The sequence below is a fragment of the Passer montanus genome, unplaced genomic scaffold (genome assembly GCF_014805655.1).
Source record: "Passer montanus isolate IOZ18808 unplaced genomic scaffold, ASM1480565v1 scaffold44, whole genome shotgun sequence".
NCBI classification, from domain to species: domain Eukaryota; kingdom Metazoa; phylum Chordata; class Aves; order Passeriformes; family Passeridae; genus Passer; species Passer montanus.
The window spans coordinates 161,892-176,224 of NW_024369262.1; the positions used below are offsets into that span (position 1 = coordinate 161,892).

A 14,333-nucleotide genomic window follows, 5' to 3' on the forward strand; every position below is an offset into this window, starting at 1 on the left:
AAAAGAATGGTACTAATAAATAATAATAATAATAATAATAATAATAATAATAATATGGTGATGATGATGATGATGGTGATGATAGTAATAATGTCAGTGTTTTGCTGTTGTTACTGAACAAAAAGCCTTCCAGATGAGGATAGTTCAAAAGCTGCCTCCCAGGGAATCCCCTCTCCTCACAGGCCAGGCAGAGCTTTCTGAGTTGCAGTGTGCACTGGTGAAAGGAAGAAAGATGGATGGAGGTAAACCCCTCCTAAGAGGATGAATGCAATGAGAATTATTTCTGATAATGCCTTGACAAGAGCCCTGCAGGCCTAAGAAAATAGAAATGTGGAAGCCAATGTTGGCCTCCTGTCCTCCTGGGAAAGGAGCCCTGGGATGGCTCCCACAGTAACTGGGCAGCTCTCTCAAACACATGGGAAACACATTCACCCAGACACTGCTATGAGCATTTCCACATGTTTTAGGCTGAGATTTTCTGTGTTGTTCACGCTTTGGCACATGGGTGATCATCCCTTCTGATGTCCTGAGAGCACAGTTAAAGTTCAGGAATGTGTTTAAGTGTTTCGCTGGAGTGGAGCCAACATCTCCATCCCAGAGTTGAGCAGTGTGTTGGGAAACTCAGTGGCTGCATACAGACTAATTGTTCTGGGATACAACCTGGAAGGTGCTGAGCTCCCTGGCTGGCAGCCAGCAAGGCTTTTAAACACATGCTTTACTTAGTTTTTGCACATTGTTACCAGTCTTGTTCTTTGATTTTTCTTCCCATAGCATCTGGAGAAGGATATCTGAGTAGCCAGAGCAGTGCAATTACTTTTCCAGCAACACCCCAACCTGTACCACAGGGATGTCCTCCAGGACATGGGATACAGCTGTTGGGATCAGGTATTGCTACCAGTGCCCAAATCAATTGGCTGAAAAGTTTTCCTTCTTTGTTCTCTTCCTGGGCAAGAGGCAGGCCAGGCTGTGTGAGCCATGCTCAAAATACATTTATCAACCACATCCATCCTTCCACATGTCTTTGCTTGCTATTAAACTGCACAGATCATATTTCCTTACCACCCTTTCCTCTTAGACTGTGTTTTGTGTTTGCTTTTCCCCTGCCTTGAAAATTTTAGCAGCAAACAGCCAAATTCAGGTTTACCGGGCCGGGCTGCAGTGATCCTGCCCAGGATGCTGCAGCGCCACAGCTGGGGCTGCTTCAGCAGCGATGTCCTGGTGATGTCCCCGATGGTGTCCCCGATGATATCCCTGATGGTGTCCCCAGTGGTGTCTCTGATGGTGTCCCTGATGGTGTCCCCGAGGTTCCAGGTGGAGCGGCACGGATTCACTGGGTCAGAATCCCCTTTTTATCCTGTTTTTTGTCCCTTTGGATCGGTTTCTTTTGGATCCCTCATTTGCATGAAGGTTAAGTGCTGGATTGGCCATTGCAGTTCAGTGCAGGCCGGCTCGTTTGCTGGGGTGCTGCTCTGTACTGAGCTGTGATAGGGTGCAATGAGTGCTGCATTTCTTACAACGACCCTTTTACCATAACCAAACTAACAGTACGTGCTTAACAACCTATCAGCTATTTTATCAGTTTTTTTTAAGAGAGTACAATGCACAGCCCGTGTCCTGTGCCACAAGAACAGGAGCACTGCTTTGGTGTCCCAGGACAGCCTGGAACCCCAGCCTGGGTTCAGCCCTTTCAATGGGTGAAATTAGGGTGCCCTGGAGTGGAATTTTCATATTCGTTTTTTAACTAAAGTTGCACCAGGGAACTGTTGTTGGCCCTTTGGTGCTGTAAAGCCTTTTTCACTCTGACAAATGCTGAGTAGTCATCAGCCTAAATTTTAGGGATAGCATTGCAGTGACTCAAAAGAACAGCTTCCTCCCCAGCAGCCTTTGCCTGGATAATCTCCAGTCATTGACCTCGGGGCTTTGAAAGTGCATTTAGGCTTAAAGGGCTAAAGTTTAAGGCTTCAAAGGAAGTGGGAAGCCTGCTACCCTTTGCATTTCCAAGTGTGGGTTGTGTGCACACAAGGGTAATTGTTGTGGTGTACCTGGTTCTGACTCCTGTGGGACCAGAGCCTGTTCCCTCTGTCCAGAGCCTCTCTGCTGCCTTTGATACTGTGCAGGTTATCTGAGGACATGTTTTCAAGTCCTGGGGTTTCTAAAGACGTGAGGATTATCAGAAGATGGAAGTTATCCATGTGGAAATAGAACAGATACTTGGAGCTCTGAATTTGAAGTCCATTTGTCTTGTCAAACAAAACAGAGTTCACTGGTTTTGCCTTGCCCTGTGCAGGTCTGTGCTTTGCCCCTTGCCTGGGGCTATGCAGATTGGCAGAATTGATGAAGCCCTTCAGCCCAGGGACATTTAGAGATGGGTGCTGGGATAATTTCTCTGGTTTAAAATTCTGCAGAGATCACCTTGAATAGAAATCTCTCCCCATGTTTGTACTGCTGGGAAGAAGAAAGCCTCCAGTGTTCTGTGCTTACACTTTTATTGTAGATTTGCAATCCTGGAACAGGTGGAAATTATTGTTTTTAAAATGCTGAAAAGACTTTTTACTGCAGCTGGCTTACAGAACTAAGCAACTTGATATATCCCCTGAAATACCTCCAGATCTCTCAAAGGCAGCTGAAAGCTTTCTCCTTATCTGGGAGAGAGATAAACCTCTAAGACCTGACATATATAAATGCTAACTTGTTCTGCCTGGTGGCTGAATAAGCTCATTGTGGATGTTTTTTAAACAATTGTTTAAACAGTGCTGGTGTGTGCTGTGAGATCTAAGCCTGGCAAAGGTGTATGATGCTGAATTCTTTTGCTGTGTTGATGATCTGTATGTGTCCTTTCCCAGATCTCACTATGCTGCTCTTAAGCTGAATAACCAGCATTGTTCTGCAGTGATTTTCTTTCTGCCATTGAATTCTTATATATTGAGCAGTAAAAGGAATTCTGTGAGCACCTGGAGAGCAGAGTTATCCATGGCAGTCAGTAGAGGAGGTGCTAGTGGGTGCAGGGGAGGTAGGCAGAGCTGAGAAATAGGCTGGTGAAATGAATGAACTGGGGAGCAGGGCAGAGATGCCCTGGAAGCGTCTGGGTGCCAGTGTGCAGCTTGGGCTGAGACTGCTGTGGAGCAGCAGCCTGTCTGTGCAGCTCCAGGTGTGCACCTTCCCTCCTCCCTAATTGATTTAATTACCAGTGTATCTCATGGGCTCTGCTGTGGAGGCAGGATGCAGTCCCACAGGATCAGCTGTTGTGTGCACTCGGTTTCTGCTCCTCAGGGTGACAGATTGGTGTGTGTGAGAGCTGGCTTGCCTGGCTGGCAGGCTCCCTGCTGCTCCAGAGCCTTTGCTGCAGGCTGGGCTTACCAGGCTTGAAAACCAGACCTTACACTAAAACCAGAGGGCAGGTGCCTTGTGCTGTGGCTGCTCACACAAATCTGTGCATGAGCTCATTGCTGTGAATTCTGCTGTCTGTTCTGTTTCTCTTCTATTCCCTTTTTTTTCTGCCACAGAGGTGCTTTCCACAGGCTGCTTGCTGCTGCCCTGCTCCTGCTGTCCAGCAAAGTCACCTAAAGGCTCTGGTAGCTGCACTGCCTTAGAGACAGCTTTGGTTTGAGTGCCTGGCTCTGCTCCCAGGAGATCAGGGGAGATTTGGCCACTGTGGAATATTAGACTTAGCCCTTGCAGTCTGAGAGGCTGTTCAGGTCCTTTTTATTTATTAATTTTCAATTTGTTTATCACAACAGTGATACACGAGTCTGTATCATCTTCTGGGGCAATTCTGAGGTTCATTATGGATTGTAGCAGAAGATGGCTCACCTGAGACCAATCCCTTTCCCTTGGCACAACTGAAAACCTTTTTCTTTAACCTGCCATTTACCTGGCTATGGTACAGATGTTTGGAAAGTCATTATTGCAATGAAGACCCTAAATATTAAAGCCTCCCTGCTTCTGAGGCAGTTATTTTGCTCATTGATCAATAGAGCCTGGCTATTGCCTTACTTGTTAGCATTTTACAAATAATCTAAGTCTTTCAACTTTCATATAATCTGACATTCTCAGTTATTTTTTGAAGCACCCCCTCACTGGCTGTTTAAATCCACCTCCAGCAAGCTGTGCTCCCTGCCAGGGCTGCCTCCTCTCCTGGGAATCACACTGCCTCTCAGCCCAGCAAGTGACAGCAAGCCATGGCACTTCTTCCTCCTCTTCCTCCTCTGCCCTGCTCATGTTCAGCCCCAGGAGCTGCTCCCTGCATGGCACAGGTCCCGCACTGACCCTCCTGGGATCCTCCTGTGGGAGCTGCTGTTGTCTGTGCCCTCCTCAAGCTGCAGCACCAAGTACTCTCACAGGTGCTGCTTTTCCACTGGATTTAGGGGGAGCAGCTTTCCCAGTGCAGCATGCAGCTTGCATTTGGGGTATTTCCTCCCCTCTTGATGGTGACTGCAAGAGGGAGCTGGGGTAGGCAGGCTCTGAGGTCTGAGTTGGTGTAGGCTGAGAACAGCTTTAGAAATGGGTTTTTGTTCTCCCCTGAGTAGGGGTGCCCGTGTTGTCCAGGCTGTGTGTGCATGTTAACATGCCAAAATCCTTCCCACTGCTGTCCCTAGGGTCTCTTGGAAGTGAAGCAGAGTGCCCAGTAAGGCTGGTGGTCACACAGCAGGCTGGACTGGGGCTCTCTGCCTGCCCCAGCCTCCTCCATCCTCCCATCCCGCACTGCCACCCTGTCAGGAGCTGGCATCAGGCTGGCACAGTGGCCAGGCTCCTTCCCCACAGGGCTTTTGTGTCCCTTGTCACAAGGGCAAATGGGATTTGTTATAATCTGAGCTCAGGTTGTCACCAGAATCGGTGTGGAGTGGTGTGCTGGGATGTGCTGGTCTGCGGTCACTTTGGGCTGTTGCAGAAATGGTGAATCACAGCTCCTGGCATCACTGAAAGCAAAAACTGTGGGTTATGTGGGCTGAGTGCCTCTCATTGCCTGCTCCTTGTGCTTTCCCAGCTGTAATTTGCAAAATAAAAGCTGCTCTGATGCTCATACACTCATAAACAGCTTTAAAATATTAAAGCAGAAGTGAATTTAGTCCAGCAGCAGGAGCTGATGCCCACAAGTCTCACTGAACCTCTACACAATAAAACACAGCAGCCAAACCTGTCCTGCCAGAGCCATTTGTGGCCAGGGCTTGAGTACAAAGGAGCAAAACTCCTCTTCAGTTCTTTGGTGCTGTCCCCACCAAAGACATGGTTAAAATGTGCCAACAGAGCTGCACTCAGATAATGCCCTGGCAGGGCTCCTGTTTCACCTGCATTATCTGGAGTGTTTAATGTTAATATCACTCTCACTTAGATAGACTTGGCATTCCTCAGTGTTTTCTTGTTACAGAAATTTCCTTAAGTAGAAACTTTTTTTTCTTCAGAGTAATTTTTGGTTGATTATTGCTTATATATGCAATTAGTGTAATTGCATCTGATTATGCAAATGTATTTAACCATATAATTAGAACATGGAGGGATGAAATATAATGCAGTTGGGAAATCTTTTGTAAAACTTTCCAGGCTCAGGACTGTGCACAAGGTGATTGTTATCTCTTGAATTGACTGGAGATCCTGGCTGGATCTTGGTTCAGCATCCTGGCTAGTTTCAAAACTTATTTTGAATATGGTATTAATTGCTCTGAAAAGTGGTTACACGGCCTTCATGGTGTGTAACTTCTGTGTTTTACATGATAATATCAGGAGATCACTGCTGAGCTCAGCCTGTGTCCCACATGTGCATCTATACTTTACATCCAGGGCCATGAAAGCCTCAGTCCTTTATCAGATCAAAACCCCAGACTCTGCCTTCAGATGGGGCCTCTCAGGGAGGAGAGGAGAGCCAGACAAGCACAGAGTTGTGCACCCTGCATTGCTTGTTATCTGTAGCTCAGGGGCAGAAGTGGCCCCAAAATCCCTTTGGAAGGCACCCTGCCTTGAACAGGACTGAGGAGGAGGAGGAAGAACACTGCCTTTTCCAGACTGTGGTCTGGAGATGTTTGCTGTCATTTAAGAAGTCTGGCAGGAGCAGGGGTCTGAACTTGCTTTTCAGATTTCTCACCCAGTGCTTGAATTGCAAAAGCTGCTGTTCCTTCTCATTCCCTGGTTCCCATTAAAGCTGTGTGAGGAGCTTCACACAAGTCATCAAAGCACCTCGCTTCAGACCTGATTTTCAGCTGTGGCACAACAGCCAGGCTCAGTGCCAAGAGCTGTGGAGAGAAGAGGGGCTGGGTGATTACAGCAGGATTGAGTGATTCCTCAGCAAGATGTGCTTGTCTGTGCCCTGAAACAAGAGCCTTGTGAGCCCTAGGACAAAGCAAACACATGGGGTGTGTGCAAAAAGCACCAACAGTGTGTTCTTGTTTGTCATTTAGGTTGGGTTAATGTCTTCTGCTTCTAGTCAGAAATTAGTACCCAAAGTAATTACTGCCCTTTCTCAGGGAGAACACAGTCCAAATGAGCAGAGTACACCTGCCTTCATTATCTCTGCAAACACTGCAGGGATTTGCTTCGTTTCAGCTTCACAGAGATGCAGCTTCTTATTGTCCTTTGCCTCTTGGTTTGGGCTGCCTTTTGGCCAGTGGTGTCTGAAGCTGGTTTTCACAGATGCCAAGGAGCTCATTTGCTTCTCCAAGGCCTGACTCCTGGCAGCAGCAGTGTGAGTGGAGATGGGCAGAGGCAATCTCCCCCTCAGGTGCCCTGCTTGGTGTGCCAGGGGTGGGCAGAGCTGCAGTGTATGCCAACATGCTCTGAATTTAATTACTGCAGGGAAAATGAACCCCCTGGCTGCTCTCCCACCAGAGCAGTGAGACCCATAAATGGCTGGTGCGTTATTTCTGAAGGTCCATGTGTTGCAAACTGCTTGAGGGGCTTGTGGCAGCTCAGATGTTGCTCCAGGGCATGGCTGTGGGACCCAAGTTCCCCTCAAACTCCTCCAGACTGAAGGTATTGGAGTGAGCTCAGGACAAGTGCCTTCCACATGTATAAAAATTGATGGGTTCAAAGGGGGGAGTGTGGAATTGTCTCCCTCATACCAGGGCAGCAGTGCTTGGGGAAGTCCTGCAGAACTGGGAGACACTCCAGGATGGAAATATTCCTAATCTGTGTTGCTTGGTGTGAGGAGACAGCTTTGGCTCTGGAAGGGACCTGCTGATCTGATATTTCTGAGATGTCTTTGGAGGAGCTGTCCAGGACCTGGCAGCCCAGCCCAGGACATGCTGCTGCTCTCCTTACAGGAGTTGCTGCTGCTGTTGTCGCAGTCAGAGCGGATCCTTCATCGTGGCTGTGGGGCAGGGTCTGAAAAACACCCAGGACAGGGCTGGGTGTGCTGCCCTGGCAGGAGGGGGGTCCTGGGGGGTCTCACCTGAGCTGATGGATGCTGGTGGTGGGGATGACAGTCTGAAGCTGCACCAAAGGAAATATAGGTTGGATATTAGGAAAAAGTTTTTACAGAAAGAGTGATAAAGTTCTGGAATGGCTGCTCAGGGAGGTGGTGCAGTCACCATCCCTGGGTGTGTTTAACAAAGCCTGGATGTGGCACTGGGTGCCAGGGTTTAGTTGAGGTGTTGGGGCTGGGTTGGACTCTGATCTTGAAGGTCTCTTCCATCCCAGTCATTCCCTGAATTCTGTGAATTCTGTGAATTCTGTGAATTCTGTGACATGCCCTCTGCAGGCAGCCACTCCTGGTGCATGGATCACTGCACTAATTGCAGAACCTGGCCTGATCCTGCCCTTGCTGGTGCAAAGCAAAGCACTGAGTGAAGCTGTTGTGACCTTTGGGAGCTCTGTGTGACAGTGCCTGTGGGTGCTGTGTGGTCAGGAGGAGCTGAAGGGTGTCCTGCAGGGAGGGGCTCAGGGTGACATCCCTGATGGGGGTGACAGCCATGAGCAAAATCTGCCTGAACCCTCTCAGTGCAAATGCTCATTACAGTAATTATTCACTGGGATTCTTCTGCTGCAGTGGCCTCAGGACAGGGCAGGTGTGTTCTCAGGGACACAAAGGAGAAGCAGCATCATTCCTCTTAACCTGGAACTGCAACAAGCCATAAAGTCACTTTTCTACAGTCTGTAGCAAATTTGGGAAATGAAGCTGGGTTTGCTGTGGCTCAGGGCCTTTTAGCCTCCCCATCCTTTCTGACAGGAACATTTCTAGTTAGCCAAGAGGATGAACCAGGCAGTAAACTAGATTTACATTTATTTATTTTTCAAACAATGCTTTGGAATACTTTCTTGAGCAGCAAAATGAATTGCATCTGCTCATCTCCCACTCCCACATAAAATACAGAGAGGTTTTCTCCAGGATCATATTCCTTTCAGAAGGGCTTTTTGTACCATTCTCTGCTCAGTGCCAGTCTGGGAAACATATGCAGCCGTTTGATAAATATATTGTGAAAATCGTGGTAGAAGTGGCAATCTGCCTGCAGCAGAGGAATAGCTACAGGGAAAAATGGTAAATAAGATATCTGTAAGTAAATTAATTTTGCTCATATAAGCTTGTTTGCAGCTTTGGTCCGTGTCTGCAGCATTTTCCTCTGCTCTACAGCAGGTGTTCAGGGTTGTGGGGGATCAGCAGGGACAGCAGAGCTGTGCAGGAGCTGGGAGATGGTGGTGGCAGAATTTCTGTTGTGCTGGGATTTCCCATCACAGCAAGGTATGGTTGTGCCACAGCCTGAAAAACTGCAAATCCACCATTGATTTAGCCTTGTAGAAATTAATAGTTGCCTTTTGTACCGAGTTTATGCACAGTGAGGCTGGGCTGCACGTAACTGATTTGCTTATTCAGAAATCTTTGCTTTCCAATACAGTTTTGGAGGATTTATCAGCGAAGAGGAATCCTTCAAAACAGCAGAATTTGAAACAAAGCCCAGCTCTAGAGATGAACAATTATTTTATTTAAAGTCTTGCTGGATTTTTTAGCCTGCTTTTAGCAGCACTGTGTTATTTGTGTCAGCAATGTATGGGTCTGTTTGTTTTGATGGGATGAACTGATTTTGGGAGTTTTTCTTCATTTTATCTAGTTCAGTTGTCAGATAGCTGAGGATTTATTTTGCAGCCTGTGCTGTGGGTTAGAACTGAGCAAGTTTGCTTCAGCTTTTGAGGGAGAGACACCCTGGGTGCCTGGTCTGGATGCTGAGGAGCTGCTCAGTGACTGACACAAGCATCACTGTTTGCTGGGCTGCTCTTCCCGGTGTTCCTGGCCTTTTTTCCTGCTGGCTGAGCATCAGGAGACTCACAAATGTTCAGTGCAGGTGGGTGGTTTGTGGGCTTTCACACCCATCCACACAGCAACATGGGCAGATTCTTCCTTCCCCTTGCTCCCACAGAGGGAAAACCTGGTGGCAGGAGGAGGGAAGAAGGTGTAGGAGCTGCAGGCTTCAGTTGCAGATTTATTTTCCTCTTGGTGCTGCCTGGGAGTGAGGTGAGCTGTGACAGTCCAGGGGCTAAATCTGCATCAAGGAAAGGCCTTGGGTTTGTTTCTCTATGGGCAGAATAAACAGCTTTCAGCACAGGGTGACCTGGAGCTTTCCTCCTCTCCTTTGGGCAAGCTGGGTTAAACGGTGGAAGCATTTTTGCTCCCTCCTTGCCTTCATTCAGAATGATTTCTGATGCTGCAGCCCAGCCTGGCAGGGGCTGGTGCCAGCAGGGATGGGGCTGGTGCAGAGCAGCCCTGGGAAGGATCCACAGGCAGGGCTGGGCACTGGCTGTGCCTCCCTGGGGCTGAGGAGATGACCTCCTCCTGGAGCCAGGCATGTCCCACGTGTGCCACTGGGAAAGTGCTGCTCCCAGGCTCTGCAGTGCAGGGAAATTCTCTGCAGAGGAGCTGGGGTGACTGCAGGCTGGCAGTAGCCCTGACCCAATGCTCCTTGTTTAGCTCTGAAGCTCTCCAGACTGCACTAAAGCATTTGGCAGACAGCAAATCCTTGGTGGGCTTCCCACAAATCGGTTTTGCAGGGTCACTGCTGGCTTGCAGCTGGGCAGGGAGGTCTGGCAGAGGGGAGGCTCATGCTGCTCTGCCCTGGGTTTGTAGGACCACGTGCAGTGTGTGCTGGACTGAACCCCAAACCCTTCCCTGGCTTTGTGGGACCACGTGCAGTGTGCTGGACTGAGCCCCAAACCCTTCCCTGGGTTTGTGGGACCACGTGCAGTGTGCTGGACTGAACCCCAAAGCCTTCCTGGGTTTGTGGGACCACGTGCAGTGTGCTGGACTGAACCCCAAACCCTTCCCTCACTGCTGAGAGCCTCCCCCAGTGCCTGCAGCCTGGCTCCAAAGGGGATTTGTGCTTTGGGATTGATGTGTTTAAATATAGTTTTAATAGAAGCTTTTAAATCTGATCTCACCATTTCATTACTGTTTTGAGTGAGTGACACTTCTGTCAATTAGTTTCAGGCAAGCCTGCAGAAAAGACAGGAGGGGGAAAGGAGGTGAACAGTGGGATGTGGAGAGGAATATTTTAGATGTGGATATTCCCCTTCTGTGACACCAAGTACCCAGCTTACCTCCCTATGATTGGCACATGACCTAGGGTGAAGACTCCAGTCAAGATCTTAATCAAGATCTTAATTTTCTCATTGATATAAAAAGTTGCTTGAGCTTGGCTGCCATGGGGGTCTCAGGAGGTCATCCTTGTGCAGAGAGTTCACTGTAGTGTGTTTAACTGAGCGTTGCTGGGCAGCTTTGAGCCCAGCTTGGCAAGGGCTGTGTGTGTTCCCAGTTCCCAGGCTGATGCTGCATGGGGCTCTTTGGAGTCACCCCCACCCTGTCCTCATGTAAATGAGATGGAGATGCAAGTGTCACCTGCCTTGCAGGGGTTTTATGCACAACCTGCTTTGAATACAGAGAGCCACAGGTTGCAATATTTCAGGGTTAAGCCTGCTCTGGAGTTCACTGGATGCAGGCTGGGATGCTGTGAGTGAAGTCAAGCACTCCTCCACTGTCCCCAGAAGCTGGGCACAGGGGTGAAATGATGCAGTGCTGCATCTTCAGAGGTGATTGAGTGTTGACAGCCATGTGCTGCAGAGGATCATTTCCTGCACTGCACTGCACTGGGAAGACTGAAATCTGTTTTAAATTGAGACTGAAATTAGCATCCAGGAAACAGCGATTTTATGCAGCAGTTTTAGCTTTGTATTGCACTTTTGTGTTCTGTAGGTCTTTTCCTGAGGAAAAGCTGATTCCCACCACGCTTTAATCATTAAGTATTGTTGATTTGCAAATCACTATAGCCTTTGTATACAGTGGGCAGCAAGATTAACATGTGTTTGCACACAGACTGCAACTGTGGATGGCCAGGGGCCACCCTGGAACTGGATTTGCTTTTAAATTCTGCTTTTGCTGACCATGTTGCAAATGGCAGTGTGGGAGTCAGCAGGCTTGGCTGTTCTGTGACACTTTCTAAGGCCCTACAGAGAGATTCCTGGGGAGCCCTAAATGGCTGTGGAGTTGTTGTTATGCCTGTTGGCTTTCAGTACATGCCAGAAGCTCTTGTATCCATAAATAAGAATTCAAGAGGTCGAGAGTTCGACCCTTGGCCCTCAGCTGTTGGGATGCTTCTCCCAGTACTGTAAGCTCTGGTTGGCTGTAGGTCTGGCTACAGAAGGAGAGGTTCTTTTTAGCTGTGTCACTTGTTGCACATCAGATAAAAATCTCATTTTTATCTCTTTTCTGTCTAGCTCAATGCCTGGGTTTGCCTTTTAATCTGAGTGTTTGTACCTTGTTTACAGCCTGACAGTGTTTTGCCTTCACTTTCTTGCATGCTGGAAGAAGCCAGAAATTACTGGTTATGTTTGTGTTGAGTGAACATTTTTATTCAGTTTGCCTCTGTTTGTGATTCCTCTCAGGTATTTCATGGAGCCTTTGAGCACTAACATCACTGCTCTCTGTGTGACCATTTGAGAGCTGGACACAGCCATGGGGGACTCTCCAGCAAATGTCATGGATGGAGGCATGGACACACAGACTGAACTGGTGGAGAGGGTGGCAGCCATAGATGTGTCTGTTGTCCCAGACAGAAGTGACCAAAATGGTGAAGACAACCCTGAAGAAAATGACACAGTCTTTTCTGATAACATGAAGGACATCCAAAGAAATGGAGTCAGCAGTGACATGGGAATCAATGAATTTCTGCCTCCCCAACAGTCAGAAGATGCTCACTTGAGACATGTTCCCAAGAGACCTCTAACCAGACCTGGTCTATCAAGTAGGAAGTTGTCCCTTCAGGAAAGATCATCAGGAGCTTATTTGGCTTCTAGCAGCACTCCAGGCTGTGGTCCTTATGCCACAGGGCCATCCCCACGTATAATGAGGAGACCAACGATAGAGTCCAATCGGGTCTCCATATCAGACTCTGAGGTAGGCATGTTCTCCCCTACAGCTGAGCTGTTGAGGTAAGGAAAGTCTGTCTCAGGTGCTAATGGGAGCCTTCAGTCTTCTGGAGTAGTGGATTTGAAAGCACTGTTGTGTTTGAGGGGGGGATAAATCCCTGGAACCAGGGATGATGTTAGCTTGGAGCTGGAGAGCTCTGCTGGGTGTAGCCCTGGCCCTGACATTTGGCTCCTTTAGCCCTCAGCTGCCTGGGATGGTCTTGCTAAGGCACCACAACCCCTGTGTCGTGGTGGCATGCAGGAAATCTTTCAGATTGTTCAGAGAAAGGGCTGTGGCCAAATGACTTTGCTCTTGTGTCCCTGCTGGAGGTGCCCTTTGGGAATTCACCACTCACAGCAGCTTTGCTGATGGTATTTATGGATTTAAACTTCTGGAGATTATGTATCTGCTATTGTGTTTTGCCATAATTGAAGGCACAATTTAATTTTATAAAGAGCTTAAATGCCTGGCTCCTGTCAGGGTTTTCTTTTCTCTTTAAAGCATTTGTGACAGCAGTGTTAAGGGAAGGCTGTGCCCTTGCTCTCCTGCAGAGGGGTGTCTGGGTGGCTGTGGTTGTTCTGCAGCTGCTCTCCTGATCCCAGACCTGTCCTGACATGCTGTCAGTGGTTGAATGTCTGGATGGAAGTGGGTGATGGTTGCAATTCCCAGTGCTGGATGTGCTGCAGCGGGGAGGGCAGGGGGCAAGGGGTGTTCACAGCACACTGCCCACTGCCATGACCCAGGTGCCTGCAGCAACACAGGGACCAAAACCTGAGACTTCTGCCAGTGTGGGTCCAAGGAATCTGGAGCTAAACATCTGTGTGGCTTGGTGTTTCCCTTCTGAGAAGTGTGTGCTTTGCCTTTGCACTTCTGAGAGGATGGTGGTGCACTCCAAATCCTTTGTCCTCAGGGGTGTTGTGCAAGCCACATCAGCTGTGGGACGAGTGGTGCATCCCCTGCAGACGAGAGGACACATGCAGAAGGTGCACTGCAGCTTCTTTGACAGCTGCCATATGCTTTAATAAGGGAGGCAGGGAGGGAAAGGAGCCAGTTCTTGGAAGCAGGATGTGACTTGAGTGCCAGCTCTCCCATCCTGCAGCGCTGCGGCTGTGCCAGGAGTGAGGCTTTTCTGAAATCTTTCAACATAACTGCAGTCAAGTGTGACTGGCACATTCCCATCTGCAAGCAAATTCAGGGTACTCCATCCTCTTCCACAGCATCTGCATCCTGGGGAGCAGGGGCTACTGCCTGGGGGTGGGCAGTGCTTAGTTTGAAATGCAGATGTGGAGCCCCTGTGCCCCTGCTCCTGCAGCAGCTCTTGACACAGTGCTGCCTTTTCCATGGTCACTTGGATATCAGTGAGAGAGCCCTGCTGTGCTGCAGCCCAGCTGGGCAGCAGAGCTGTGCCTGTTGGAAGCCATCATTCATATTAATGGGGAATGGCTGTGGGAAGGGAGCCTGGGTGAGCTGGGGACATTCTGGGGTGGGTGCTTGCCCTTACAGAGGTACCCTCAGGAGCTGTGCTGCTCCTTCCCACCTTATAGGGATAGCATCTGTACCCCATAAGGAACAGGATTGGGAAAATGCCTGCTTGGATACAGGGTAAAATGTGAGGCTGGGCAGTGTGTGACAGCCAGGTGAGTGTGCAGCCTGCACACAGCCCAGCTCCAGTGCCCAGTGTCACCACTGCTGCCAGGTGGCTCTTAAGGGGTTGTTGTCCTGGTGGCTGTGAGAGGCACTGCCAGTCCTGATCCCAGCTGTGCAGCTGAGACACACAGCAGGGAGCTCTGACAGAACCAGAGAGCAGGTCTTCTGCTCTCTGACAGGGATTCTAAATCACCAGGGTCTCCATATTGAGGCTTTTGGTCCTACTGGGGATGAAATCAGCTCATAATGAGAAATACAATCATGGTGCACTTGGCAGCACCCAGCTGCTGGGTGTCTGGTGGTCACTCTG

At 49.0% G+C, this 14,333-nt stretch overlaps 1 protein-coding gene across 2 annotated transcripts in view; it reads left to right on the top strand.

Moving 5' to 3' along the window:
- CAMKK1 (calcium/calmodulin dependent protein kinase kinase 1) overlaps nt 1–14,333 on the top strand; it is a 90,399-nt gene that overhangs the window by 26,779 nt on the left and 49,287 nt on the right. Inside the window, exons 1-2 of one of the 2 annotated variants that reach the window (XM_039720837.1) lie at nt 8,407–8,479; nt 11,854–12,364. In XM_039720837.1, the coding sequence (XP_039576771.1) occupies nt 11,924–12,364 (441 nt within the window). In that variant the 5' untranslated portion in view covers nt 8,407–8,479; nt 11,854–11,923. Of the gene's footprint in view, nt 1–8,406; nt 8,480–11,853; nt 12,365–14,333 lie in introns of those variants that run through there. The other variant, XM_039720838.1, reaches the window with a different exon arrangement.